General features: G+C 42.8%; 1 protein-coding gene and 1 pseudogene across 1 annotated transcript; one reads left to right on the top strand and one right to left on the bottom strand.

Annotated features, from left to right (window-relative positions):
• Positions 1-4,682: 4,682 nt before the first annotated feature.
• Positions 4,683-10,457, top strand: LOC109903593 (uncharacterized). The gene is made up of 6 exons (XM_020500392.2): positions 4,683-5,168; positions 7,047-7,090; positions 7,663-8,013; positions 8,202-8,471; positions 8,591-8,650; positions 8,777-10,457. The coding sequence occupies exons 1-6, from the start codon at positions 5,140-5,142 to the stop codon at positions 8,857-8,859; spliced, it is 837 nt and encodes a 278-aa protein (XP_020355981.1). The 5' UTR covers positions 4,683-5,139; the 3' UTR covers positions 8,860-10,457.
• Positions 10,458-13,156: 2,699 nt separating this feature from the next.
• On the bottom strand, positions 13,157-27,611 carry LOC109903594 (vacuolar protein sorting-associated protein 52 homolog; annotated as a pseudogene).
• Between the last annotated feature and the right edge of the window lie 3 nt (positions 27,612-27,614).

Below are 27,614 nucleotides of genomic sequence, written 5' to 3'. Positions count from 1 at the left end.
TATGTGTTTACATTCCCTTCTTTTTTTGCTGCTACCATTCAACCATAACAATAATGGGGAAGATCAAGATTTGTTCACTATATCTACAACGAGTACACAAAACATTATAACACCTGCTCTTTCCATAACATAATCTGACCAGGTGAATCCAGGTGAACACTATGATCCCTTATTGCGGTCCCCTGTTAAATCCACTTCAATCAGTGTATGTGAAGGGGAAGAGACAGGTTAAAGAAGGATTTCTAAGCCTTCAGACAATTGAGACATGGATTGTGTATGTGTGCCGTTCAGAATGTGAATGGACAGGACAAAATATTTAACTGCCTTTGAACGGGTTACGGCAGTGGGTGCCAGACGCACCGGTTTGTGTCAAGAACTGAGACTCTGCTGGGTGTTTCACGCTCAATAGTTTCCTGTGTGTATCAGTAATAGTCCACCACCCAAAGGACATCTAGCCAACTTGACACAACTGTGGGAAGCTTTGGAGTCAACATGGGCCAGCATCCCAGTGGAAGGCTACCGACACCTTGTAGATTCCACGTCCCAACGAATTGAAGCTGTTCTGAGGGCAAAAGGGGATGCAAGTCATTATTAGGAAGGTGTTCCTAATGTTATGTACAATCAGTGTACTTTTACCGTACACCATCTTGTTTATCCAGTCACTGCAACAGAATGTGAAAGTAAGAATTACATTTCACAGCACAGTCTATGTATAGGTGAAATTACAAGAGCAGACGCCTTCGTGTCAGATCACAACCAGGAAGGATTTTTCTGCTCTCTGTGAAGTCTTCTTACCGTAAATGTTTTCGAGATTTCTAACTCTCACCATGCCAAACGTAAATCTCATCTTGGAGGCTCTGTCTGCTGTCTCAGGTTGCAACGTGGAATCAGCCACCGCGGGAACACTTTCACTAACCCCACAGGACTTTGTCAATGTGGTCGCACTAAAGGAGTTCTACGTACAAGAGGGCCTTCTAGAGTTGGAGTACCCAAGTTTGGGGACATTGTCTTTAAAAAGTGCCTTAGCTTTACCTGATGCCCCATCCGCCGCATCCATTCCACAAACCACCGTTTCTGTGAACGTGAATGAGTTCCTTGATTCTCGGTATGACTACGACTTTACAAATGTTAAGGATGGTGAAGCAGTGTTTACTCGGGGAAAGGAGCAGTACGTCCGACCCTGTGGCTGGAACCGCATTGCCCTGAAGGTGTTGAACAAATACAGGGATGGAGATGGATGGTTGGGGACCGGAGACGAGGCCTGGCCAGTGTCCTACCACGGACCTGCTATGGACGGATCCCAGGGCATCATCAGGAATGATGGAGATGGAGATGGTGCTACTGTCGGAAGAGGAGTGTACTCAACACCGGACATTAACGTAGCTGAGAAGTTCTCCAAGAGGTTTACGTCCAAAGTAGATAACAAAACCTACAAGGTGGTGCTACAGAATAGGATCAACCCCCAGAAAAGGCAACAGTGTCGGAGAGAGAGTTACTGGCTGGTTTATGTGCCTGAGGGATCATCTCCTGTTCAAGAGAGAGCTATTGTGGAGAACTCCATCCGTCCTTATGGTCTGCTGCTTAAGGAAGTGTTGTAATCAAGGCAGACAATGTTTGATAGATAAGTAAATAGGTTTGCCTTAATCATACTCAGTATGATCAGAAAATGAAGAGATGTAACATCAGATCAATACAATTCTAAATCAACTAAGTAACAAGGTTCATTTGTTATAGTCATAGGATTAGCATACGATTGCTTGAGATTATTGCAGTGTAAATGTAGCCTTTACCTGATAGGCTACTAATATGGATGTGTTCAAAGGTAATACAATGACTTGAAATAAGTGTGCATTGTTTATTTACATTGTACTTTATTTCCAGTGACCCGCCTCATCTAACCACATATTTTCAACCTGTTGTTTTGGGAAAAGAGTGTTTTCTATGTACATATACCTCCAAAATGTTAGTTTGGACAACGCTGAATGAAAAGCTGTAGTCACAGTATCAATACAGCAACAATATACTACACTGCCACCTAGTGGTTCTCTTATGATATTTAACTTCCAATTATTGACTTCCAATTTAGATTTTTGTTAATGTAATACATTTTAGAATAAGGCTGTAACCTAACAAAATGTGGAAAAAGTCAAGGGGTCTGAATACTTTCCCTAAGGCACTGTATATGAACAATTAGCCTGCTAGTTTGTTGGTGTCTTTATCAGTAATCTACATGAAGATATGCTTAGTGATTTGAAAATGCATTAATAAATGGTTTATTCACATTAAACTACTGTTTGTTAGTTTAATATATATAATATATGTATAAAACAATGCTTAGTTTTTTTTGCATTGATTAAAAAGAAGTGCGAACTTTCCTCTATAAACGTAGCCTTTGTAAATCTAGGGCAACAAGCCAAGGATTTGCAGCAAGCTCACTTGACCGGAAACAGAGTCCAAAGACACAGAGGGCGCCAAACAAGGCCGAGACTGGGGACAACACAGGCCAGGAGTGTCAAACATGACACCACCTCCCTCTCTGCCACTTCTGCGTCTGGAACACAAACCACACCATGGTTACCACACACCGCTGCCCAGCCCAGAGCTTGGAGAGCTGTGGGAGGAGAGCTGAGCAGAAACAGAAACCTTGAACAGAATTGATGACGAGTAGCCTATGTACCCTGACAGTCAACCACTGATTATGAAGTAGTGCTTACTCTTGACCTGGCCCCTAATGATAAACAGGAAACAAAACAAACCTAAAAAGCAGACCAAGCATTGTCTGATATGTTAACCAATATTAGGAGTTGCACCCCAGTTTTAGGAAGTGTATATTCTATTGGTCAGTTTGTCGTTCTGTGTGAGAAAGCAATAGCCTATCTTCAAAATAGACTCTGGGACAGTTGTGGGACGATAGATCCTGAATTCATACAACCAGTAGGCCTATGCTACATCCCCCAAAATATCTAAAGCAATAAGGCTCATGCAACAGATCAGAATGCTTAGCTTAAAATGTTGATAAACTATTATTTCTTCGCACTATAACATAGCAATGCGGACAAGGCAGTAGGCTACTGTTTTGAATATTCGTTCCATAATGCGATTAGCGGGTTAACACCATTATGCAAGCCAGCAAAGCCACTACACTACACAACACAACACTAAACAATACATTAACTGCACTATAACAGTGACAAACAGTTCCCACAAACTGTTAGGGCCTACATAAAGCTGTCCCAACAGCAGTACCAACACCTTACCACTGCTACACCTGGCTATCAACGGAGCCTTCTCTGGCAGCGAAACAGTTAATTCAGCCTTTTTTTAAACATAGCTATTATGGCTGACTTGTTTAAACAAATGTGGTTTCTACTGACAATTGAGATGTACAATCTATGGCATACGGGAACGACGAGCGGAGAAGAGGCAATCCGTAATATCGATTAAGACATTAATGAGTGAGCTAGGACGGACGTTGTCAATATAACTATTTGTTCAGCACTTTTGAAATGTACAATGACAGAATTCAGAACATGGGCTGTACTTACAGTATGCTCCCTGTCCACCAAATCATAACCATAGGATAAATAATGGGGGCAAATAAGCAGACTGTCACACCCTGACCGTAGAGAGACGTTTTATTTCTCTATTTGGTTAGGTCAGGGTGTGATGTGGGGTGGGCATTCTATGTTTTGTTTTCTATGTTTCTTTATTTCTATGTTTTGGCCGGGTATGGTTCTCAATCAGGGACAGCTGTCTATCATTGTCTCTGATTGGGAACCATACTTAGGTAGCCCTTTTTCCATCCTTACAGTGTGGGTAGTTAACTTTGTTTGTGGCACTAAAGCCCTGTAAGCTTCACGGTTGTTTCTTCGTTTGTTGGCATCATTAAAAAAAAAAGAAATTAAGGAATATGTACGCTCACCACGCTGTGCTTTGGTCCACTTATTCCTTCCAGGAAGACGGCCGGGACACAGACAATGAAAGCTCTTACAATATTCGATTATTACATTTCTCTAAAACAGGCTATAGGCTACATGTGCCAAGTAAGAACAGTAGGTGAAATTAAGAGGGGAAAGGGCCCAAATTATTAGCATGAGGCACATGGGCTACTAACAGCTTACTACACAACATACACTTAGTATTACTTTTCTGTAGTATATATATATTTCCCTGGCATATTACATCATTTACACAGAGGCATACAATACATTTTTTGACTCACCTTGTTGTGCTGTGCTTACTTCCTTTCAAACCACTCATTGTTGAATTTATGATTTCCAACTTGTGAAATGTTTATGTCCAATAGCCGATGAGCACCGATACGTTTTATCTATAATTTCTCTTCATTATTTCTCTTCATATGACAAAGATTGAAAAGGATTTGCCAGTCGATTGTCGACTTGATTCATGATAATGACTGCTAAGATTTTGAAAGGATGATGTTGACATGATCCATCCAATCAAAGCATAACATAATATTTTCTTTGGTCAATAACCTTGAGCCTCTTTAGATGGGCACTTCTAATGTAACTCCATGGCAGCACCCAAAGGGCTAAAATTTTCGAGGTCTCCCTTTAGACTTGATTTAGTGTCCCCATGAGTGACAGAACACTGAGCCAATCACGGCGAAACACTCCATATTTTCTGCTGGCTTTCCCCACCACCACAGAAAGCGCTGAGCTATGCTGAAACACCTGCATTTTGGAGCTGCCTTACCCAGGAAAACAAAAAAGAGACCATGTTTGTATGCAGCTTTATTAACTCAATGATATATATTTTTGGGCTAAAAATGTGGGACTCAAAACAGGTGCACCTGCCCTGAATGACTGTGGTACTTATGGACCTGAGAGAGACCACCACATTTGTTGTGCAAAAGCTGAGCTGCGATTTTGAGACAATGTAGCTTGCAGTGTGTGGCTGGTTGTTTGCTGCGAAGTTCCCCGTCCTTAAAATGAAATTAATCTCTAATTAGTAGGCAGGACTCCCCCTCCAGGTTTCGTTTCTGGTAACTCAGCTGACGCTCCAGAGGCTTGTACTACTTTGCTTGCTGCCACTGCTCCATCACAACTTTCTGGGACACAACCTACTGGCAGTTTGTTGCAAGTTCGAGGAGTCAACCTACTCGCATTTTCATTTACAATGAAAATGTATGGCATAGACAGGGACCGGTAAGCGACACACATGTATTTATTTTAATTAGCAAATTATTTAAACAGTTCTTAGAGTCAAATAGAGATTTTTTTTTTGTATCTGCCCAGATAAAATGCTTGTTTTCTATTGTATTCACTGTGCATCACTAGGCTAAGCGCTCACATCGGGCAACTAATTTAAACGAGTAGAAAGATGTACGCATTTCTTGGTGGATGACATCATGTATGGACAAGTTTGTTTACTAAATTAGATGCATGGCGTGCATTAGGAACGCAATATTCTTAACTTTCGTTTTCAGAGAAGGGCACACAGCCAGCCACTTTAAAGAAACTCAATAGCAACCTAACTGGTTTGGAGAAACGAAACTGATCTATTGCCGTTGACAACATCTTTATATTTAGAAACCTGACTGGTTTGGAGAAACGAAACTGATTTATTGCCGTTGACAAAATCTTTATATTTTAAAGCAATAATATAAATTAGTGTCAGATATGCTAGTGATGTTGTTTCAAACTTTTAAATTATTTGAGATCATTTTGCTGTATATGAAAGTAAAACCAATTGTAGAATTTTTTTCTAATTATGACTTTGGTTTGACCACAGTTTTTACATTTTATTTTTTATTTCACCTTTATTTAACCAGATTAGCTAGTTGAGAACAAGTTCTCATTTACAACTGCGACCTGGCCAAGATAAAGCAAAGCAGTGCGACACAAACAACACAGAGTTACTCATGGAATAAACAAGCGTATAGTCAATAACATAATGGAGAAAAAAATAAGTCTATATACAGTGTGTGCAAATGGCGTGAGGAGGTAAGGCAATAAATAGGCCATAGTAGCGGAGTAATTACAATTTAGCAAGTTAACACTGGAGTGATAGATGAGCAGATGATGATGTGCAAGTAGAAATACTGGTGTGCAAAAGAGCAGAAAAGTAAATAAAACAATATTGGGATGAGGTAGGTAGGTTGGGTGGGCTATTTACAGGTGGGCTATGTACAGCTGCAGCGGTCGGTTAGCTGCTCAGATAGCGGATGTTTAAAGTTGGTGAGGGAAACAAAAATCTGAGATTTTTCAATTCGTTCCAGTCATTGGCAGCAGAACAGGAAGGAAAGGCGGCCAAAGGAGGTGTTGGCTTTGGGGATGACCAGTGAGATATACCTGCTGGAGTACGTGCTACGGGTGGGTGTTGTTATCGTGACCAGTGAGCTGAGATAAGGCGGAGCTTTACCTAGCAAAGACTTATAGATGACCTGGAGCCAGTGGGTCTGATGACTATGTAGCGAGGGCCATAATGCTTTGTATCAATAGCATATATATACAGTGCCTTGCGAAAGTATTCGGCCCCCTTGAACTTTACGACCTTTTGCCACATTTCAGGCTTCAAACATAAAGATATGGATAAAGATCGGACCTGCCTGGTGTGTTCCTTGTTCTTCATGATGCTCTCTGCGCTTTTAACGGACCTCTGAGACTATCACAGTGCAGGTGCATTTATACGGAGACTTGATTACACACAGGTGGATTGTATTTATCATCATTAGTCATTTAGGTCAACATTGGATCATTCAGAGATCCTCACTGAACTTCTGGAGAGAGTTTGCTGCACTGAAAGTAAAGGGGCTGAATAATTTTGCACGCCCAATTTTTCAGTTTTTGATTTGTTAAAAAAGTTTGAAATATCCAATAAATGTTGTTCCACTTCATGATTGTGTCCCACTTGTTGTTGATTCTTCACAAAAAAATACAGTTTTATATCTTTATGTTTGAAGCCTGAAATGTGGCAAAAGGTCGCAAAGTTCAAGGGGGCCGAATACTTTCGCAAGGCACTATATATATACACACACATATGCTTTCCTCTTATCCTGCTTCTTCTTCCTTTTCTTTTTTTAGACATTTCATACATCTTCATTGTCTGTGGATTGTCGGCTATGTTGGTGAGTATAAATTAACTCTATCCACAATTAAACTGGATGGTTCAAGCCCTGAATACTGATTGGCTGAAAGCCGTGGTACATCAGAACATATACCATGGGTATGACAACATGTAATTTTACTGCTCTAATTACATTGGTAACCAGTTTATAATAGCAATAAGGCACCTCGGGGTTGGTGGTATATTGCCAATATACCATTTTATTATTACATTTTTTTAACCTTTATTTAACTAGGCAAGTCAGTTAAGAACAAATTCTTATTTTCAATGACGGCCTAGGAACAGTGGCCCTGAACTGCCTGTTCAGGGTCAGAACGACAGATTTGTACTTTGTCAGCTTGGGGATTTGAACTTGCAACCTTTCAGTTACTAGTCCAACGCTCTAACCACTATGCTACCCTGCTGCCCCAATGGCGAAGGGCTGTATCCAGACACTCCGCGTTGCGTCATGCATAAGAACAGCCCTTAGCCGTAGTATATTGGCCATATACCACACCCTGTGTTCATGTTCTAATTGCTTAATCATGGATTTGTAGTTTTTTTTGCCAATCATTGGTTCCAACTCTCCTACAGCCTCCTCCCCCCTGCATTCCATTCCTGTCTCCATCTCTTGCAATGTGGGAAGCCAAGCCATCCTTCCCTGCAAGTGGAAGTCCCAGCTAGACAAAATCCCAGTTTGCCATGTCCAGTGGCAGACACCTGATGAGACAGTGTTTGAACAGATGGGGGCGCAACGGTGGCAGGCAACCGAGTTTGAGGGGCGGGTGGAGGTACCTGAGGAAAAGCTGTGGCAGGGAGACTGCTCTCTGATCTTGCATGACGTGCAGTTTGGGGATGTGGGGCTTTACGAGAGCTTCATGGTGGTTGACAGGGCACGTAATAAGAGACGGGTGTTCATCCAGAGTGTCCAGCTCTCAGTCCATGGTAAGGGTAGAACTATCTTTACTACAAGGCGGGGCTATAAGGCCAGGTGAAAGTGATCAGAAGTTAACTTTATGGCTCTGCACCTCATTTAGACCACCTGAAAAGTGCAGAAGTGACCTTTTTAGATTGGTCCAGCATTCCACTTTCCTCACGATCTCTTACCTAATTTCTTCTGTAATTCTCTCCAGACCACACGTCCGAGGAGTCCTTGAGGGAGGGTGAAACCCTGGACCTGAAGCTCCACACTCCCCAGGCCAAGAAAGTGGTCTTCCAGGGGAGGAACAGCACAGAGATGACGGTCCTGTGGATGAGGGGTGAAGAGGAGGTCAACAGTGGTCGTCTTAAGGAGGTCAAAGGGTTTGTGGTCCTCAAAGGGTTGAAGATAGACGACTGTGGGACATATACCGTGTTGGATTCCCACGGGCTGCCGGTTAGCACGGTTCATCTTACAGTGGAAGGTAACATACCTGAGCCATGGTGGCAACAGATCACCCTCTCTGGGTATACTTATGAAGAACTTGGTTAATAATATAAGTAATGTTTGGGATTTCTAACTACTACATTTTTTCTCCCTTAGCATATCAGGTTGATGAAACTCAAAAATTCCATGAGATCCAGGGCAAACAAGCACCTATCGGTAAGACACAGAGGTTAGAATGCAGTTCATTCAAGATACTTATTGTGCACGGAAAGCATACCAAATTGATGATACTGCAGAGTGATGGACAGGTCTGAACAAGTTGTTTCAATCTTTTCTCTCCAGGTAAATCAACATATAACAGGTCCTCCTCTCTGCTTATGTTATTTGTCCTGCTGTTCAGTCCCCTGATTCAACATCTCCTCTAACAACAATCTGTCATGTAAGCCAGGTTTAAACCTATTTGTCTGGTTTCCCAGACTGTCTGAAATATTTTTTACACCCAAAGCCAAATCACAAATCAGAGTGCTAGGGTGCTTTCCCATGTGAAAACAGTGAAATTGGAAAATTCTATAAAAGAGAAATATATAAAAATGCAAAAAATATGTTGGTTGTTGTGTGGCCAATGTTCCCAGGGAATCTAATATCTAATACAATTATAAAAAATAAAGATTGAGCCAGTTTCCAGGATCAGATTAACCCTATTCCCAATGGACTAAATAGTGAGCTCAATAGAGAATATCCATTGAAACTGCTTTCTAGGCCAGGACTAGAATGAATCTGTGTCAAGAAAATAAAATCCCATTATTCAGTATGATATCTGTTACTGTCAGTAGTGTAGTGTAGGTCTATAGCTTACTGGCCATATATTATACAGAGTTTGGGTCATTCCAATTCTGTAATAAATTAGACTGTCCTGTCAATTGTCAGTCTCTATATTTAAATACTCATTTTATTTCTGGAAGTTAAGTAGACTTAGTTTTGTTTGTTCAATTTACATCATTAATTGCAGACCTGCCAACCCTGTCCAGCTTTTTAGAGTACCAGACGCGAACGGCAAATTGGAGATTCAAGGGTTTTCTTTCCCCCTGCACGCTCGTGCGCGCACCGTTTGTGTGTCTGATCGCAATAATAGAATTGTACCAAATCAAGTCTTTATTAGGCTGGAATACTTTCTTGACAGCATTCCATTTACACATATGGTAAAAGTCACTAACAAGATCTAATTAGAAAGAACGCACAAAGGGCCTTTATTCTTAGAGTTTTTTTTATTTTTACATTCTATAAAACAAATAAGTTGTTTATTTAGGGAGAAAATGTACAAACGTCTTATCCATGATTAAACTCGAATGATAAGAACAAATGTTTGAAGCAGAGCATCAGTCTCAAACATGTTAACCATAATAAAAACGACAAAGCTATGATAGGAAACAGTGGATGAGAACAAATCTTCTGGAGATTAAGATAATTTCCGTAGACAGATTTGCCTGGTAGCTAGCAGATTTAGCCTTGCGCATCAGGGTAGACTTCTCGTGGCAAACAGTTCCTCTGGCAGTCACTGAAACCTTCTTGGCAACGAGGGCAGTCAGAATATCTGTACCGAAATAGCACTTCATTACAATATCTACCTCGAATAATGATGTATTCATCTCCATGCCCGTTGGCACAAACGCCGTACATGTCTGTGTTGCAGCTCGACAATCGGGATGTTAGATTTACTCAGAGGATGTATGTAAAAAATAAACCAGGCCCTATTCATTTCTGCCTACTTTTATCTCTGATCTCGTCCGCGCGTACATGGACAGAAAATTGCGTAGTTGGTACGCAAAATGCGGGCATGTTTGCAAGTCTGTTATTGATATGAAAACCTGAACTCATGTTTAGTTTGGAAGTTCAGAGATTGATTATTACGCACTACTCATAATAGTAAAATATTATAAAATTGAATGAAAATGTGATTGTTGTTAAATTTTATTATAAGCAATGTAGTCTTTAATGTATAATAAATAAACCACTGAATGATTTACAGCCTTGTGATTATCTTAAACGTAGATTATAACATATTGGAATGACTTCATTTACAGTGCCACTATAGTGTATGTATGTGTGTATGTATGTGTGTATATATATATATATATATATATATTACTGAACAAAAATATAAATGCAACAATTTCAAAGATATTACTGAGTTACAGTTCATAAGGAAATCAGTCAATTTAAATACATTCATTAGGCCCTCATCTATGGATTTCACATGACTGGGAATACATACAGTGCCTTGCGAAAGTATTCGGCCCCCTTGAACTTTGCAACCTTTTGCCACATTTCAGGCTTCAAACAAAGATATAAAACTGTATTTTTTTGTGAAGAATCAACAACAAGTGGGACACAATCATGAAGTGGAACGACATTTATTGGATATTTCAAACTTTTTTAACAAATAAAAAACTGAAAAATTGGGCGTGCAAAATTATTCAGCCCCTTTACTTTCAGTGCAGCAAACTCTCTCCAGAAGTTCAGTGAGGATCTCTGAATGATCCAATGTTGACCTAAATGACTAATGATGATAAATACAATCCACCTGTGTGTAATCAAGTCTCCGTATAAATGCACCTGCACTGTGATAGTCTCAGAGGTCCGTTAAAAGCGCAGAGAGCATCATGAAGAACAAGGAACACACCAGGCAGGTCCGAGATACTGTTGTGAAGAAGTTTAAAGCCGGATTTGGATACAAAAATATTTCCCAAGCTTTAAACATCCCAAGGAGCACTGTGCAAGCGATAATATTGAAATGGAAGGAGTATCAGACCACTACAAATCTACCAAGACCTGGCCGTCCCTCTAAACTTTCAGCTAAGGAGAAGACTGATCAGAGATGCAGCCAAGAGGCCCATGATCACTCTGGATGAACTGCAGAGATCTACAGCTGAGGTGGGAGACTCTGTCCATAGGACAACAATCAGTCGTATATTGCACAAATCTGGCCTTTATGGAAGAGTGGCAAGAAGAAAGCCATTTCTTAAAGATATCCATAAAAAGTGTCATTTAAAGTTTGCCACAAGCCACCTGGGAGACACACCAAACATGTGGAAGAAGGTGCTCTGGTCAGATGAAACAAAAATTGAACTTTTTGGCAACAATGCAAAACGTTATGTTTGGCGTAAAAGCAACACAGCTCATCACCCTGAACACACCATCCCCACTGTCAAACATGGTGGTGGCAGCATCATGGTTTGGGCCTGCTTTTCTTCAGCAGGGACAGTTAAGATGGTTAAAATTGATGGGAAGATGGATGGAGCCAAATACAGGACCATTCTGGAAGAAAACCTGATGGAGTCTGCAAAAGACCTGAGACTGGGACGGAGATTTGTCTTCCAACAAGACAATGATCCAAAACATAAAGCAAAATCTACAATGGAATGGTTCAAAAATAAACCTATCCAGGTGTTAGAATGGCCAAGTCAAAGTCCAGACCTGAATCCAATCGAGAATCTGTGGAAAGAACTGAAAACTGCTGTTCACAAATGCTCTCCATCCAACCTCACTGAGCTCGAGCTGTTTTGCAAGGGGGAATGGGAAAAAAATTCAGTCTCTCGATGTGCAAAACTGACAGAGACATACCCCAAGCGACTTACAGCTGTAATCGCAGCAAAAAGTGGCGCTACAAAGTATTAACTTAAGGGGGCTGAATAATTTTGCACGCCCAATTTTTCAGTTTTTGATTTGTTAAAAAAGTTTGAAATATCCAATAAATGTCGTTCCACTTCATGATTGTGTCCCACTTGTTGTTGATTCTTCACAAAAAAATACAGTTTTATATCTTTATGTTTGAAGCCTGAAATGTGGCAAAAGGTCGCAAAGTTCAAGGGGGCCGAATACTTTCGCAAGGCACTGTACATGCATCTGTTGGTCACAGATACCTTTTAAAAAAATGGTAGGGGCATGGATTAGAAAACCAGTCAGTATCTGGTGTGACCACCATTTGCCTCATGCTGCGCTTATCTCCTTCGCATAGTTAATCAGGCTGTTGATTGTGGCCTGTGGAATGTTGTCCCACTCCTCTTCAATGGCTGTGCGAAGTTGCTGGATATTGGCGGGAACTGGAACAAGCTGTCGTATACATCAATCCAGAGCATCCAAAACATGCTCAATGGGTGACATGTCTGGTGAGGATGCTGAGGTCCACTGGCATGACAGTAGACCTCAGGATCTCATCACGGTATCTCTGTGCATTCAAATTGCCATCGATAAAATGCAATTGTGTTCGTTGTCCATAGCTAATACCTGCCCATACTATAACCCCACTGCCACCATGGGGCACTCTGTTCACAAAGCTGACAACAGCAAACTGCTCACCCACACAACGTCATACAAGCGGTCTGCAGTTGAGGCTCGTTGGACGTTCTGCCAAATTCTCAAACAACTTTTGAGGCGGCTTATGTTAGAGAAATTAACATTACATTCTCTGGCAACAGCTCTGGTGGATATTCCTACAGTCAGTATGCCCATTGCACGCTCCTGCAAAACTTGAGACATCTATGGCATTGTGTTGTGACAACTGCACATTTTAGTGCAGCCTTTGATTGTCCCATCACAAGGTGCACACACCTGTGTAAGGATCATGCTGTTTATTCAGCTTCTTGGCAAAGGAGAAATGCTCACTAACAGGGATGCAAGTAAATTTGAGCACAACATTTGAGAAAAAAGCTTTTTGTGCGTATGGTAAATTAATAGAATTTTTTATTTCAGCTCATGAAACTTGGGACCAACACTTTACATGTAGCGTTTATATTTTTGTTCAGTGTACATGTATGAGAACACAGAACAAGGGCCTGGGAGATACCACTCTTTTCCTTTTCACACTGAACTTCAATGATACCTCTACCTCTTGCTCCTCCCTCTCACACTCATAAGACTGTGGGTGTGACTGTAAATCCAAAGACTGGATTCTACCTGGATTTTACCCTGGAAAGTAATTGATCAGTTATGTGCTAGGGAGAAATGAATACCAGCACCAACTTGAGGGCCTGAGTTGTGCAGCCCTGTCTGGAATAGACCATCTACTATATTTCTTCTTACAGCCTTTGATTTCTGTGATCTCTCCTGTCAATCCATATAACCACTGAACCTTCCCATATCCCATTTCTGTCTCTTCATCCCCCTATCCCCTCCCTGAAAGCAAAGAACCCAGCACCCATGAAAAAAAAAGTAGCACTTTCACACAAGACCTTACCTATTGACATTGATACAATGTCAAATCACAAACGACAGGATCCCACGTGCAATACACAGTCCTTAATCAGTGGAGCGATGTCACAAGCAAAGGGATATACTCTTCTACTTGTTTCCAATCAGGCCATGTCTGATTTTGAGCATCTTCATTTAATCCATCACATCCCCAGTCTCTACCCTTGGAAGTGTCCAGTTAGAAGTTGGGCTTGTGTTTCTTGACCTCGACCATGAGGTGGTGCAGGTTAATGAGCTCCGAGCGCACGGCCAAGCTGCGGAAGGTGGGCTGGGACAGCACCTTGTGGAAGCCATGGTAGTACTGGATGAGCTGGGTGAGTGCCCCCTGGAGGATAGGAGTAGAAAATCTCAAGTTGATTGAAAAGCTTCAGAAGGAAAAATGAACTCATAACAGCCCATGGCTCATAGTTGATACATCTTAAAATGAAAAATATGTATGTCAATTTAAGGGACCCCTTTTGGCTCAAGAGCACCCCTTGAGGCAAAACTTCTGTATACTCTAACTACATACTGTACATTAATATTCATTGTTTAGATGAAATGCATCTGTTAGAAAAGCATAGGGGAAGGCAGTACCTGAATGATACCAGTGCAGTTCTTGAAGTTGGTGAAGGATCTCATGACATCCTGACTCAGAGCTTCCACAGACTGTTTCCATGTGCTGGAAAACCCCCTGATTAGCTGGGTGATTTGGGCTGAAAGAGAAGAAAGAAAAAGAGGGTTTGAGAAAGGGTAGAGGGGGGGGGGAAAGAGAACAATATGAGTTTAGGGATGGGAGGTAGGTGAGAGCGGATGCAAGAAGAGAGGGGAAGAAGGGTGTGAAAATGTGTGGGAGAAATGCAAGAAAATCGTTAGGGTAAAATGTCAAACAACGAGAGATGTCACAGGAGAGTAGAAACAAACGGTCCAAACAAGTAGCTGTAAATAAAGAACAAGTCAGGACAGGAAGAAAGTAGGAGAAAGAAGGTTACAGTGAAAAAGACAAGGGCACATTCTGAAAACAATTAAATGATCAAAAGGTCTGAATATTTTCTCCCTACTCACCTTCATCATTCTTCAGTCTATCCAGCTGGCCTTTCTCTATCAATGCCTCGCTCGCCTTCACAAACGCTATCATGCCACCAGAGGGGGAGGACAGAATCTCCTCAATAAACTCCTGATGAAAGGAAAAAGAAAGACGGGAATGTTTCATTTGAGTAAACCCTGATTATCTGTGAATCTGGCACACATGACAAAAATACATTTCCCAGAATCCCTGTGCATTTTTACCTGGCTTCTGGCCTGGAGGAGCTGCTGGAAGCCCTCAACCTCTTTACTGTCATCGGCTGCCCTCTCCTATGACATAGAGAGGAAAACAGCATGACATCTTCTAATTCTGTATATACAGAAGACTTAGCCTAGCGGTTAACAGCGTTGGGCCAGTAACCAAAATGTACCTGGTTCGAATCCCAGAGCCGACTAGGTGAAACATCTCTTGACAGCACTTAACCATAATTGCTCCTGTAAGTCGCTTTGGATAAGAGCGTCTACTAAATGACTTAAATGTAAATAACTGAACAAAGGAGTCATTTCAGGTGGGTAATACGTTAATCGTTCATGTTTATGTTTTACACTGGTTATTCTCACCATGAGGACATTGAGCATCATGTTGTAGTTTTTGATGAGGAAGATGAGCTGGTCCCTGCGTGAAGGGAACTCTACAGCCATCTTCAGGACAAAGTTCTCCACTTCAACCTGAAAATACCAGTGGTAGCTATATCAATCACACAAACCACTATTTCAAATGTTCATGCTAATTGTAGGATCCCCACTATTTATACTATTTTACTGTTTTTATTGTTGTTTAGTTGTGTACCTGCAGTTGGCCAAGGAGGGTGTGGGTTCGCTCGCTGGTGAATGTCTGGTTAATGCTAACGATGGCAGAAGAGAACTCTGCGTATCTACGTGTGATCTGAAACATGAACACAACTGGTGTCAACAACTGTCTGGTATTATTGGACACTGATACATGAAATACGTCAAAAATGTGTCTGTGTTCATACATAGTATGGTCTGGTGTTCAACACGCCCAGTTTCTGGGGGTCCGTGTTGCGGATGCTCTGAATGTTCATCTCCAGGATGAGCTCAAACCTGGGCCACAGCAGCTCCAGCACCGCCTCCCAGTACCTGGTACCTCATGGAGAAACAAATACATAATAGACCTATGAAAATGTGCATCAAGGATCGATTCTGAGTTAAGATGTGTTTTCTTTTAACCTCTCTAGGGTATGTGGGACACTACCGTCCCACCTGGCCAACATCCGGTGAAAAAACAGAAATACTCATAATAAAAATTCATAAAACATACAAGTGTTATACATCGGCTTAAAGATAACCTTCTTGTTAATCCAACCGTTGTGTCAGATTTCAAAAAGGCTTTACGGCGTAAGCATACCATGCGATTATCTGAGGACAGCGCCCAGCACACAAAACATTAAACAGTTACCAGCCAAGTAGAGGAGTAACAAAAGTCAGAAATAGCGATAAAAGTAATCACTTACCTTTGATCATCTTCATATGGTTGCACTCACAAGACACCCAGTTACACAATAAATGTTCATTTTGTTCAATAAAGTCCCTCTTTATATCCAAAAACCTCCGTGTTGTTGGCATGTTTTGTTCAGTAATCCATTGGCTCAAAGGCAGTCACAACAGGCAGATGAAAAATCCAAAAAGTATCAGTAAAGTTCTTAGAAACATGTCAAACGATGTTTATAATCAATCCTCTGGTTGTTTTTAGTCATAATAATCAATTATATTTCAACCGGACAATAGCTTCGACAATATAAAAGAAAAACAAGAAAGGCGCTTTCTCGGTCGCACACAGAAACAGCTCACTCAGTGGTCTTACTCCCTCATTTTTCAGAATACAAGCCTGAAACCATTTCTAAAGACTGTTGACATCTAGCGGAAGCCATAGAAAGTGCAATCTGAGTCCTAAATCATTGGATACTGTATAGGCAGTCAATGGATAACATTTTAAAAAACACATTTAAAAAATCCCACTTCCTGGATGGATTTTTCTTAATTTTTCACCTGCCATATCAGTTCTATTATACTCAGACATTATTTTCACAGTTTTGGGAACATTATAGTGGTTTCTATCCAAATCTACCAATTATATGCATATCCTAGCTTGTGGGCCTGAGTAACAGGCAGTTTACTTTGGGCACGCTTTTCATCCGGAGGTGAAAATAGTGCCCCCTACCCTAGTGAGGTTGTTTTCTTTTAACAAATCTGTACCAAATACATTGACATGAATATTTGATTTTCATTAAACAAATTACATTAGTATGTCTGTCAGGCATCAAACATTCTATTTCACAGAACATACAGTAAAAAGACTACTGTATCATAGGTTTTAACAATCAACGGACTCCCTTTACATATAGAATATACACTCAACAGACAGTACCGGGTTGGACCCCCATTTGCCTCCAGAACAGCCTGGATTCTACAAGGTGTTGGAAACATTCGTTGCTCAATTGGTAACAAGGGACTTAATGTGTGCCAGGAAAACATTCCCCACACCAGTACACCACCAGCCTGTATCAGGCAAGATGGGTCCATAGACCCATGCTCCTTAGCGAAATCGTGACTGCAATCAGCATGACGCAACAGGAACTGGGATTCGTTGGACCAGGAAATGTTTTTCTACTCCTCAAATTGTTTAGTGTTGTTGATTGTGTGCCCACTAGAGCCGCTTCTTCTTGTTGTTTTGTAGCTGATAGGAGTGGTGTTGTCATCCGCTGCAATAGCTTATCCGTGAAAAGGACCGACGAGTTGTAAGTTCTGAGATGCCGTTCTGCACACCAACGTTGTACTGTGCCGTTATTTGTCTGTTTGTGGCCCGCCTGTTAGCTTGCACGATTCTTGCCATTCTCCTTCGACCTCTCATCAACGACATGTTTTCACCCACAGGGCTGCCGCTGACTGGATGTTTTTTGTTTGTCGCACCATTCTCGGTAAACCCTAGATAGACACTGTTGTGCGTGAGAAGCCCATTAGGGCGGCCGTTTCTGAGATACTGGAACCGGTGCGCCTGGCACCGACAATCACACCCCGCTCAAAGTCGCTTAGGTCACTCGTTTTGCCCATTCTAACACTCAATCAAACAGTAACTGAATGACTCAATGCCTGTCTGCCTGCATTATATAGCAAGCCACATGACTCACTGTCTGTAGGAGCGATCCATTTTCGTGAATTGTGTGGTGTACTTAATAAACTTGCCGGTGAGTGTATAGCATACTGCAGGAAATAGGATATGTCATATATAGCATTATGCTCAGAGTTAAAAATGTATGGAGTGTCATGGAGTATTTGCACAGAGATTGTTACTGACTTGTCCAGGGCTGGGATGGCCCTCTTGGTTGTGATGGCTCTGAAACGCAGGATGATGTGGATACACAGAAACACAGCGATGCAGGGGAAAGGAGGGAGGGAGGATGGAAGGAAAGGAGGGAGGGAGAGAGGTGGGTATAGGCATGATAGAGAAAGAGGCATATCATAATTAGAGACCATCATTTTCCAAAAAGAAGGACTCCACTGTTACCTGCTCGGTTATGCCTCTACCATTTTTTTTTTTTACAGCAATGTATGAGAAGTATTATCGTACCAGGAACAAGCTGAGTGTCTTTCCCATGACGCTGTTGAAGAGGTCCAGCGCAGAGTTTCCAGCCACCATGAAGAAGTCAGACAGGAAGAGGAACTCTCGACAGCCATTGTCCAAGAGGGCGTAGTGCTGACTGCGGAACAGCGTCTCATAGGGATACTGAGAGAGGAGGAAGAAGGTTGGTTGGGTGACTTGATAATCTACATGAATGTTAATATTATAACTGCCTCTGTACATTCCTCTGAGATGAGTGTGGTGACAAGGAGGTAGTGAGAGAAGCACTGGTGTATTGGAGCAGTACAGCTTAACGATATCTACACGTTTACAGTTGGCTTGGTGTCTTGCCTCACAACCGTACACTCTGCATGTTCAAATAGATTTCAAAGTAGTACCTAACGTCTTATAATAAGGTAGGGTAATTTAATTCAAAATGTCTGTTACACTTGTGCGTTAGTATATGGTATAGCTTGGGTGGTCTGATTTAGGTTGTACAACACTGCCAGTGGCCTCACCCTGCAGTCCCCTCTCTGGGCAGTGTGGGGGATAAGGATGGGCCCCTCCAGCTCGGCAGGGCTCAGCACGGCCCCCCGCTGGCCCAGGGTGAAGATGGTGTTCCTGCTCTTCAGGGAGGGCTTGGATGAGAAACATTTCTTGGCCGTGTCTTCCACTCCCATCAGGTCATCTTTGTCTGCCACCTCCTCATACTTGTCAACAGAAAGAGACAAAAAAAGATATTACGAAAACAGTATTAAATATTATCTGCTATTCACTGATTTGATAATCAAACACCGTTGAAATTGTTGTACCATCAAACACAACATAGCCCCTACTGTATGTTATAGTGACACTTTGAAACAGGATTCTTTTCCAGAACAATTTAAAGTAACAACCTGAATTAAGTTATATTGAGCCTATAAACCAAGAGACGTCTTTTTTTACTTCAAAATGTAGCCTCCTTTTCTCCTTCAGACTTTGACATTGCTCATTCTGACATTTCTTAATATCTTTTATTTTATTTGGGGGGATTTGTGTGTATTGTTAGGAATTGCTGCACTGTTGGAGTTAGAAACATAAGCATTTCGCTGCACCTGCAATAACATCTGCAAAATAGGTAGGCACGACCAATAACATTTGTTTTGATTTAGCACCTTGTCATTCACTCACCTGTACTTTGAGCAGCCTGCCGCTGTAGGACTTGAAGTAGCTGTAATAGATCTTACTCATGGTGTCCACGTACACATCCCTGATCTCCTTAGCTACTGTCCTTTCATTTGCCAAGAGGAACTGATAGAAAAACCTAAAGTACGAAGAAAAAAAGTTTGATTTTTGTAGATACATGATTGTGGTGGTGCTTTTTAGTCTGTTTTACAGTATCCAAACATGTGGATGGTTTTGAAACAAGGAATCAGCCCGTTATATGCCTATATTATTACCTGTACTTAAGTGTTCTGGGGGATTTGATAGTTGGTTATGGGCTTTCTGAAGGAATAAATCTTCTGCAGGATAAATTCTCTGATCTTTGTGACAGCCTGTGGAACAAAATAAGACCATTTTATACACAATACCTTTGCTCAATTACCTTCCACACGATTATTCCTCACTTATTTCTCCTTCTCCTATCCCATTCTCTCTCTCTCTTCCTCCGTGTATCTTCACCTTGATTTTGAGGTGGTCCACGATGTCCTGGATGTCAGAGCAGGCCAAAGTCTCCCTGAAGCTGAGCTCTTTGGCAAAATTGATCTTGTTGTTGAGCTCATGGAGCTGCTCAAGGAACTCCTGCTCCGTAACCGGGCTATCCACGATTACCCTGCAGGCGGACAGAATGTCGGGAACAATTATTAGAATACATGCTTCCCCATAGGACCACTTACAACATCATAGAGACTCTGTCAAGTTTTTTTTAAAGTATATATATATTTTTTTCACCTTTATTTAACCAGGTAGGCTAGTTGAGAACAAGTTCTCATTTGCAACTGCGACCTGGCCAAGATAAAGCATAGCAGTGTGAACAGACAACACAGAGTTACACATGGAGTAAACAATTAACAAGTCAATAACACAGTAGAAAAAAAAGGGGAGTCTATATACATTGTGTGCAAAAGGCATGAGGAGGTAGGCGAATAATTACAATTTTGCAGATTAACACTGGAGTGATAAATGATCAGATGGTCATGTACAGGTAGAGATATTGGTGTGCAAAAGAGCAGAAAAGTAAATAAATAAAAACAGTATGGGGATGAGGTAGGTAAAAATGGGTGGGCTATTTACCGATAGACTATGTACAGCTGCAGCGATCGGTTAGCTGCTCAGATAGCAGATGTTTGAAGTTGGTGAGGGAGATAAAAGTCTCCAACTTCAGCGATTTTTGCAATTCGTTCCAGTCACAGGCAGCAGAGAACTGGAACGAAAGGCGGCCAAATGAGGTGTTGGCTTTAGGGATGATCAGTGAGATACACCTGCTGGAGCGCGTGCTACGGATGGGTGTTGCCATCATGACCAGTGAACTGAGATAAGGCGGAGCTTTACCTAGCATGGACTTGTAGATGACCTGGAGCCAGTGGGTCTGGCGACGAATATGTAGCGAGGGCCAGCCGACTAGAGCATACAAGTCGCAGTGGTGGGTGGTATAAGGTGCTTTAGTGACAAAACGGATGGCACTGTGATAAACTGCATCCAGTTTGCTGAGTAGAGTGTTGGAAGCTATTTTGTAGATGACATCGCCGAAGTCGAGGATCGGTAGGATAGTCAGTTTTACTAGGGTAAGTTTGGCGGCGTGAGTGAAGGAGGCTTCACTCACGAGGAATAGAAAGCCGACTCTTGATTTGATTGTCGATTGGAGATGTTTGATATGAGTCTGGAAGGAGAGTTTACAGTCTAGCCAGACACCTAGGTACTTATAGATGTCCACATATTCAAGGTCGGAACCATCCAGGGTGGTGATGCTGGTCAGGCGTGCGGGTGCAGGCAGCGAACGGTTGAAAAGCATGCATTTGTTTTTACTAGCGTTTAAGAGCAGTTGGAGGCCACGGAAGGAGTGCTGTATGGCATTGAAGCTCGTTTGGAGGTTAGATAGCACAGTGTCCAAGGACGGGCCGGAAGTATATAGAATGGTGTCGTCTGCGTAGAGGTGGATCAGGGAATCGCCCGCAGCAAGAGCAACATCATTGATATACACAGAGAAAAGAGTCGGCCCGAGGATTGAACCCTGTGGCACCCCCATAGAGACTGCCAGAGGACCGGACAGCATGCCCTCCGATTTGACACACTGAACTCTGTCTGCAAAGTAATTGGTGAACCAGGCAAGGCAGTCATCCGAAAAACCGAGGTCTGAGTCTGCCGATAAGAATATGGTGATTGACAGAGTCGAAAGCCTTGGCAAGGTCGATGAAGACGCCTGCACAGTACTGTCTTTTATCGATGGCGGTTATGATATCGTTTAGTACCTTGAGCGTGGCTGAGGTGCACCCGTGACCGGCTCGGAAACCAGATTGCACAGCGGAGAAGGTACGGTGGGATTCGAGATGGTCAGTGAACTGTTTGTTGACTTGGCTTTCGAAGACCTTAGATAGGCAGGGCAGGATGGATATAGGTCTGTAACAGTTTGGTCCAGGGTGTCTCCCCCTTTGAAGAGGGGGATGACTGCGGCAGCTTTCCAATCCTTGGGGATCTCAGACGATATGAAAGAGAGGTTGAACAGGCTGGTAATAGGGGTTGCGACAATGGCGGCGGATAGTTACAGAAATAGAGGGTCCAGATTGTCAAGCCCAGCTGATTTGTACGGGTCCAGGTTTTGCAGCTCTTTCAGAACATCTGCTATCTGGATTTGGGTAAAGGAGAACCTGGAGAGGCTTGGGCGAGTAGCTGCGGGGGGGGCGGAGCTGTTGGCCGAGGTTGGAGTAGCCAGGCGGAAGGCATGGCCAGATGTTGAGAAATGCTTGTTGAAGTTTTCGATAATCATGGATTTATCGGTGGTGACCGTGTTACCTAGCCTCAGTGCAGTGGGCAGCTGGGAGGAGGTGCTCTTGTTCTCCATGGACTTCACAGTGTCCCATAACTTTTTGGAGTTGGAGCTACAGGATGCAAATTTCTGCCTGAAGAAGCTGGCCTTTGCTTTCCTGACTGACTGCGTGTATTGGTTCCTGACTTCCCTGAACAGTTGCATATCGCGGGGACTATTCGATGCTATTGCAGTCCGCCACAGGATGTTTTTGTGCTGGTCGAGGGCAGTCAGGTCTGGAGTGAACCAAGGGCTATATCTGTTCTTAGTTCTGCATTTTTTGAACGGAGCATGCTTATCTAAAATGGTGAGGAAGTTACTTTTAAAGAATGACCAGGCATCCTCAACTGACGGGATGAGGTCAATGTCCTTCCAGGATACCCGGGCCAGGTCGATTAGAAAGGCCTGCTCACAGAAGTGTTTTAGGGAGCGTTTGACAGTGATGAGGGGTGGTCGTTTGACTGCGGCTCCGTAGCGGATACAAGCAATGAGGCAGTGATCGCTGAGATCCTGGTTGAAGACAGCGAAGGTGTATTTGCAGGGCCAGTTGGTCAGGATGACGTCTATGAGGGTGCCCTTGTTTACAGATTTAGGGTTGTACCTGGTGGGTTCCTTGATGATTTGTGTGAGATTGAGGGCATCTAGCTTAGATTGTAGGACTGCCGGGGTGTTAAGCATATCCCAGTTTAGGTCACCTAACAGAACAAACTCTGAAGCTAGATGGGGGGCGATCAATTCACAAATGGTGTCCAGGGCACAGCTGGGAGCTGAGGGGGGTCGGTAGCAGGCGGCAACAGTGAGAGACTTATTTCTGGAGAGAGTAATTTTCAAAATTAGTAGTTCGAACTGTTTGGGTATGGACCTGGAAAGTATGACATTACTTTGCAGGCTAACTCCTCCCCCTTTGGCAGTTCTATCTTGACGGAAAATGTTATAGTTGGGTATGGAAATCTCAGAATTTTTGGTGGCCTTCCTGAGCCAGGATTCAGACACGGCAAGGACATCAGGGTTAGCAGAGTGTGCTAAAGCAGTGAGTAAAACAAACTTAGGGAGGAGGCTTCTGATGTTGACATGCATGAAACCAAGGCTTTTTCGATCACAGAAGTCAACAAATGAGGGTGCCTGGGGACATGCAGGGCCTGGGTTTACCTCCACATCACCCGCGGAACAGAGGAGGAGTAGAATGAGGGTGCGGCTAAAGGCTATCAAAACTGGTCGCCTAGAGCGTTGGGGACAGAGAATAAAAGGAGCAGATTTCTGGGCATGGTAGAATATATTCAGGGCATAATGCGCAGACAGGGGTATGGTGGGGTGCGGGTACAGCGGAGGTAAGCCCAGGCACTGGGTGATGATGAGAGAGATTGTATCACTGGACATGCTGGTTGTAATGGGTGAGGTCACCGCATGTGTGGGAGGTGGGACAAAGGAGGTATCAGGGGTATGAAGAGTGGAACTAGGGGCTCCATTGTAAACTAAAACAATTATAACTAACCTGAGCAACAGTATACAAGGCATATTGACATTTGAGAGAGACATACAGCGAGGCATACAGTAATCACAGGTGTTGAATTGGGAGAGCTAGCTAAAACAGTAGCTAAAACAGTAGGTGAGACAACAACAGCTAATCAGCTAGCACAACAACAGCAGGTAAAATGGCGTTGACTAGGCAGGGAGGGTCGGATTAACTACACACAGAGCCTGAGTGCGGCTGGGGCCGACAGATAAAACATAAACAAGCAGAATGGAGTACCGTGAGTAATGGACAGTCCAGCATGCATCAGCTATGTAGCCAAGTGATCAGTGTCCAGGGGGCAGCGGTGGATGGGGCAGGGAAGCTGGACTGGCGAGTATTATCCAGGTTAAAAACTGGCTGGCTGGGCAGAAGGTAAAAGCCGCTAGCAGTGGCTAACAATGACTAAATAGCTTGTAGCTAGTTAGCTGGTTAGCTTCTGGAGGTTCTTGAGTGTGTTCTAAAAATTACAAATAATAGCGATTCCGTATCACATTGGGTGAGGCAGGTTACCGGAAGGTATAAACAAATTAAAAATCGAAAAGAGATTGAAAGTAAATATGGGTCCAGTGAGTGTTTGGGACGCGGCGATTCAGACGGTTAGCAGGCCTGTGCTAACAAGCTAACAGTTAGTAGGCCGGGGCTAAACAAGGTAGCAGTTAGCGGGCCGGGGCTAAACAAGGTAGCAGTTAGCGGACCGGGGCTAAACAAGGTAGCAGTTAGCGGACCGGGGCTAAACAAGGTAGCAGTTAGCGGACCGGGGCTAAACAAGGTAGCAGTTAGCGGACCGGGGCTACACAAGGTAGCAGTTAGCGGACCGGGGATAAACAAGGTAGCAGTTAGCGGACCGGGGCTAAACAAGGTAGCAGTTAGCGGACCGGGGCTAAACAAGGTAGCAGTTAGCGGACCGGGGCTAAACAAGCTAGCAGTTAGCGGACCGGGGCTAAACAAGCTAGCAGTTAGCAGGCCGAATATGCAAGCAAGGAGATAGCAAGGGCTAGAAAGTTAGCCTTTGGGGGGGCGTCGCGATGGGTTGAGTCTGTTTATGCCTCTTCATGCGGTGACATCGATAGGCCGGTCGTGGGTCCGGATATTGTAGCCCAGGAGTATGCTTCGGTGGTAGCACAGGAGCTCTGGCCGGGCTAGCTTCAAGCTAAGTGGGTGGAAACGCTATCCAGGAGTAATCATCCAGCGTTGCGGTTAGCTAGTTAGCTAGTTGTGAAGATCCAGCTGAAAATGTTCCGTTTGCGGTGGGAATCCGGGGATAAAAAATAATAATAGGTCCGTTATGCTCTGGATAGAGTCGCGTTGTTCGAACTGGCGAGAGCTTTCCGAGCTAAAGGTTAGCTGATGACCGGTTAGCTGAAGCCCGCTAGCAATGGTTTGCTGACTGATAGCTGGTAGTTAACTGGCTAGCTTCAGTTGAGGGGATCCGGATCCGAAGTAAATATAAATACTTCAGAAAAAATAGCAACATTGGGTGAGGCGGGTTGCAGGAGAGTATTTAGAAGTTGAGGTTTAGCAAAATGTTTTAAAAGATATGCGAAGAAAAATATGTTTAAATGTTTTTTTGTTTTTTTAAACGATATATACGATGTATACAAGGGACACGACAAGACGTCCGACTGCTACGCCATCTTGGATCAGGTAAGTACATTTCTCATAACAGAAATCAATATGACATGTGCTCCCTAACCTCTTTCTATCAGATTACAAATCTGCATACAACACAAACACACACGCCCTTACTGGATCATAGCTCCGGGCACCACCAGCTCATCCACCAGTTGGCTGAGGTGGCTGTGTACGGCCTGCCTGTTCTTCAGCCGCACGCTCATGCTGACCGACTGCTGCTGCAGAGTCTGGATCTCACTGCTGATGGACGAGAGGTCACTCTGGAAGCCACTCAGCATGCCCTCCATTCGCTGAAGAAAGAGAGAGGGGAGGATAGAGTGAGGGGGGGCGAGAGAGAGGGGAGGAAAGAGATTTATCATTGGCTTCATTGTATATTTTTACATAGAAATTGTAAAAGCATTCTTTCAGACCCTGCACATGCAAAAATGAGGATCCATTTAGAATGGACTTATGAAGCCACTTGATACTTTTGATTGAGGGCATCATCCACTCACCTCCAGTATGGAGTCACAGGCTGTGATCTGGTTGTGCAGAGAGGCAATGTTCTGGCTTTCCTTGATATCTGACACAAGCTTGGTCAAGGATTACCTATCAGGTTGAACTACTGAAGCTATCAGGAATTACCATAAATAATGCACTAATTCTTTCACACAACCATTCAAAACATTAATACATGAATGGATACAGTCTTTGATGGAAGCTTGTTCAATTCGTTGGAGTTCACCTTCCACCTGTTTAGAGTAATGCCTGAGGTCAACACCCTGAAAGAAACAGAGATTCAGATGAAAGGAAGCCATCAGTTGCAGGAATGTAGCCTTATATACAATATATAAAATGAAAACTAACAGGAAATAAAATTGAAACTGTAAATGTGTCGATGTTTAGGGACATGCATAGTGCAGCCATGGTATCATGGTCTTACCGTTTTCAGTGCCTCCTTCACCAAGTCATCTTCCAGATTAGCTTGTGTGTGAACTGGGGGGGGAGGGGGGGGGGGGGGGTAGCTAGTTTAATCCCCATAAAGGTTGGTTCTTACATTTATCCAAAACACTGAACTAATTAGCTAAATTACTATTTGGTTATGAACCAATTTGACCTTATGATAGGACCAATACTTCATTCAAAAGACAATATTGCTGAAGGACTTACTATCCACTTCATCCAAGATGAACTCGTCTGTGGTCAAGTCCAAGTCCCCCAGGGTGAGAGGGGCCATGGCATCTGTGTCAGGCTGCATCTGTTGCAGAATGACAGTAAGTCAACATGGCTTTGGTGTACTATGTAAAAGAAGATATAACAATTCAATTAGTTAGCTAACTGACTCCATTCATGGGAGTAAAGAATTAAATAGGCCTTTTCCATTGCAGGTTTTAGACAGGTGCTTTTTATGTTCCCACCTCTGAGGCCTGGCCCCAAAAAAGTATCGGGCTCTGACCTACTCTGATTTGGGGCCAGAGGGGACTTCTGAGGTGTGAGTCACCTTAGCAGGGACCATGCTAGTTGTGGTGCAGGAACAACGCAATCGACCAGAGCTTTTAACTTGCTAACAAGCAATCAGTGACTCTGGCTAGCTAGCCTTGCATCTGATACAAACACAACAATAAGGCAAAACGACAACAAATACTAAAGTTAATCTAAATCATCTGAAATATAGCTGATTAGAGATGGATAACGGTAGCTAGATTCCATAGCTAGACAGATCAGATGGCCAGGATGTAGGAAGATCAAGCTAGCTGGCTAACTAACGTGAAATTAAACTGGTGTTGTCGATGTAAAGAACACAGAGAGCAGAACACAGAGAGCAACAGAAGTCAGAACATTCAAGTTATCATAAATATATCTGCTATTCCAGAAACATTATCGAACGTCACCTCATCTTGTAAATATGACATGACATTCGCCGTCGAGTTGCCAGCTATGTTTACATCGAACACAGCTATAGTCACTGCTCCCTCCACCATAGCCTAAAAATAATTTAAAAATAGACACAGACGTAGTGTGCTATTTCCTAATGTCCCCGGGATACCTGAGTAAAAACGATTAGAAAATATCATTTTGAAATCTGTTTAAAATAAATGTATGTATATGTCGAACACAATTACTATACAAATATAGACTGTTTTAAATGTAATTTATATTG

Source organism: Oncorhynchus kisutch, linkage group LG14 (assembly GCF_002021735.2).
Source record: "Oncorhynchus kisutch isolate 150728-3 linkage group LG14, Okis_V2, whole genome shotgun sequence".
NCBI lineage: Eukaryota > Metazoa > Chordata > Actinopteri > Salmoniformes > Salmonidae > Oncorhynchus > Oncorhynchus kisutch.
The sequence above is the reverse complement of the archived record's forward strand: the minus strand, read 5'-3'. Positions and strand labels throughout refer to the sequence as shown.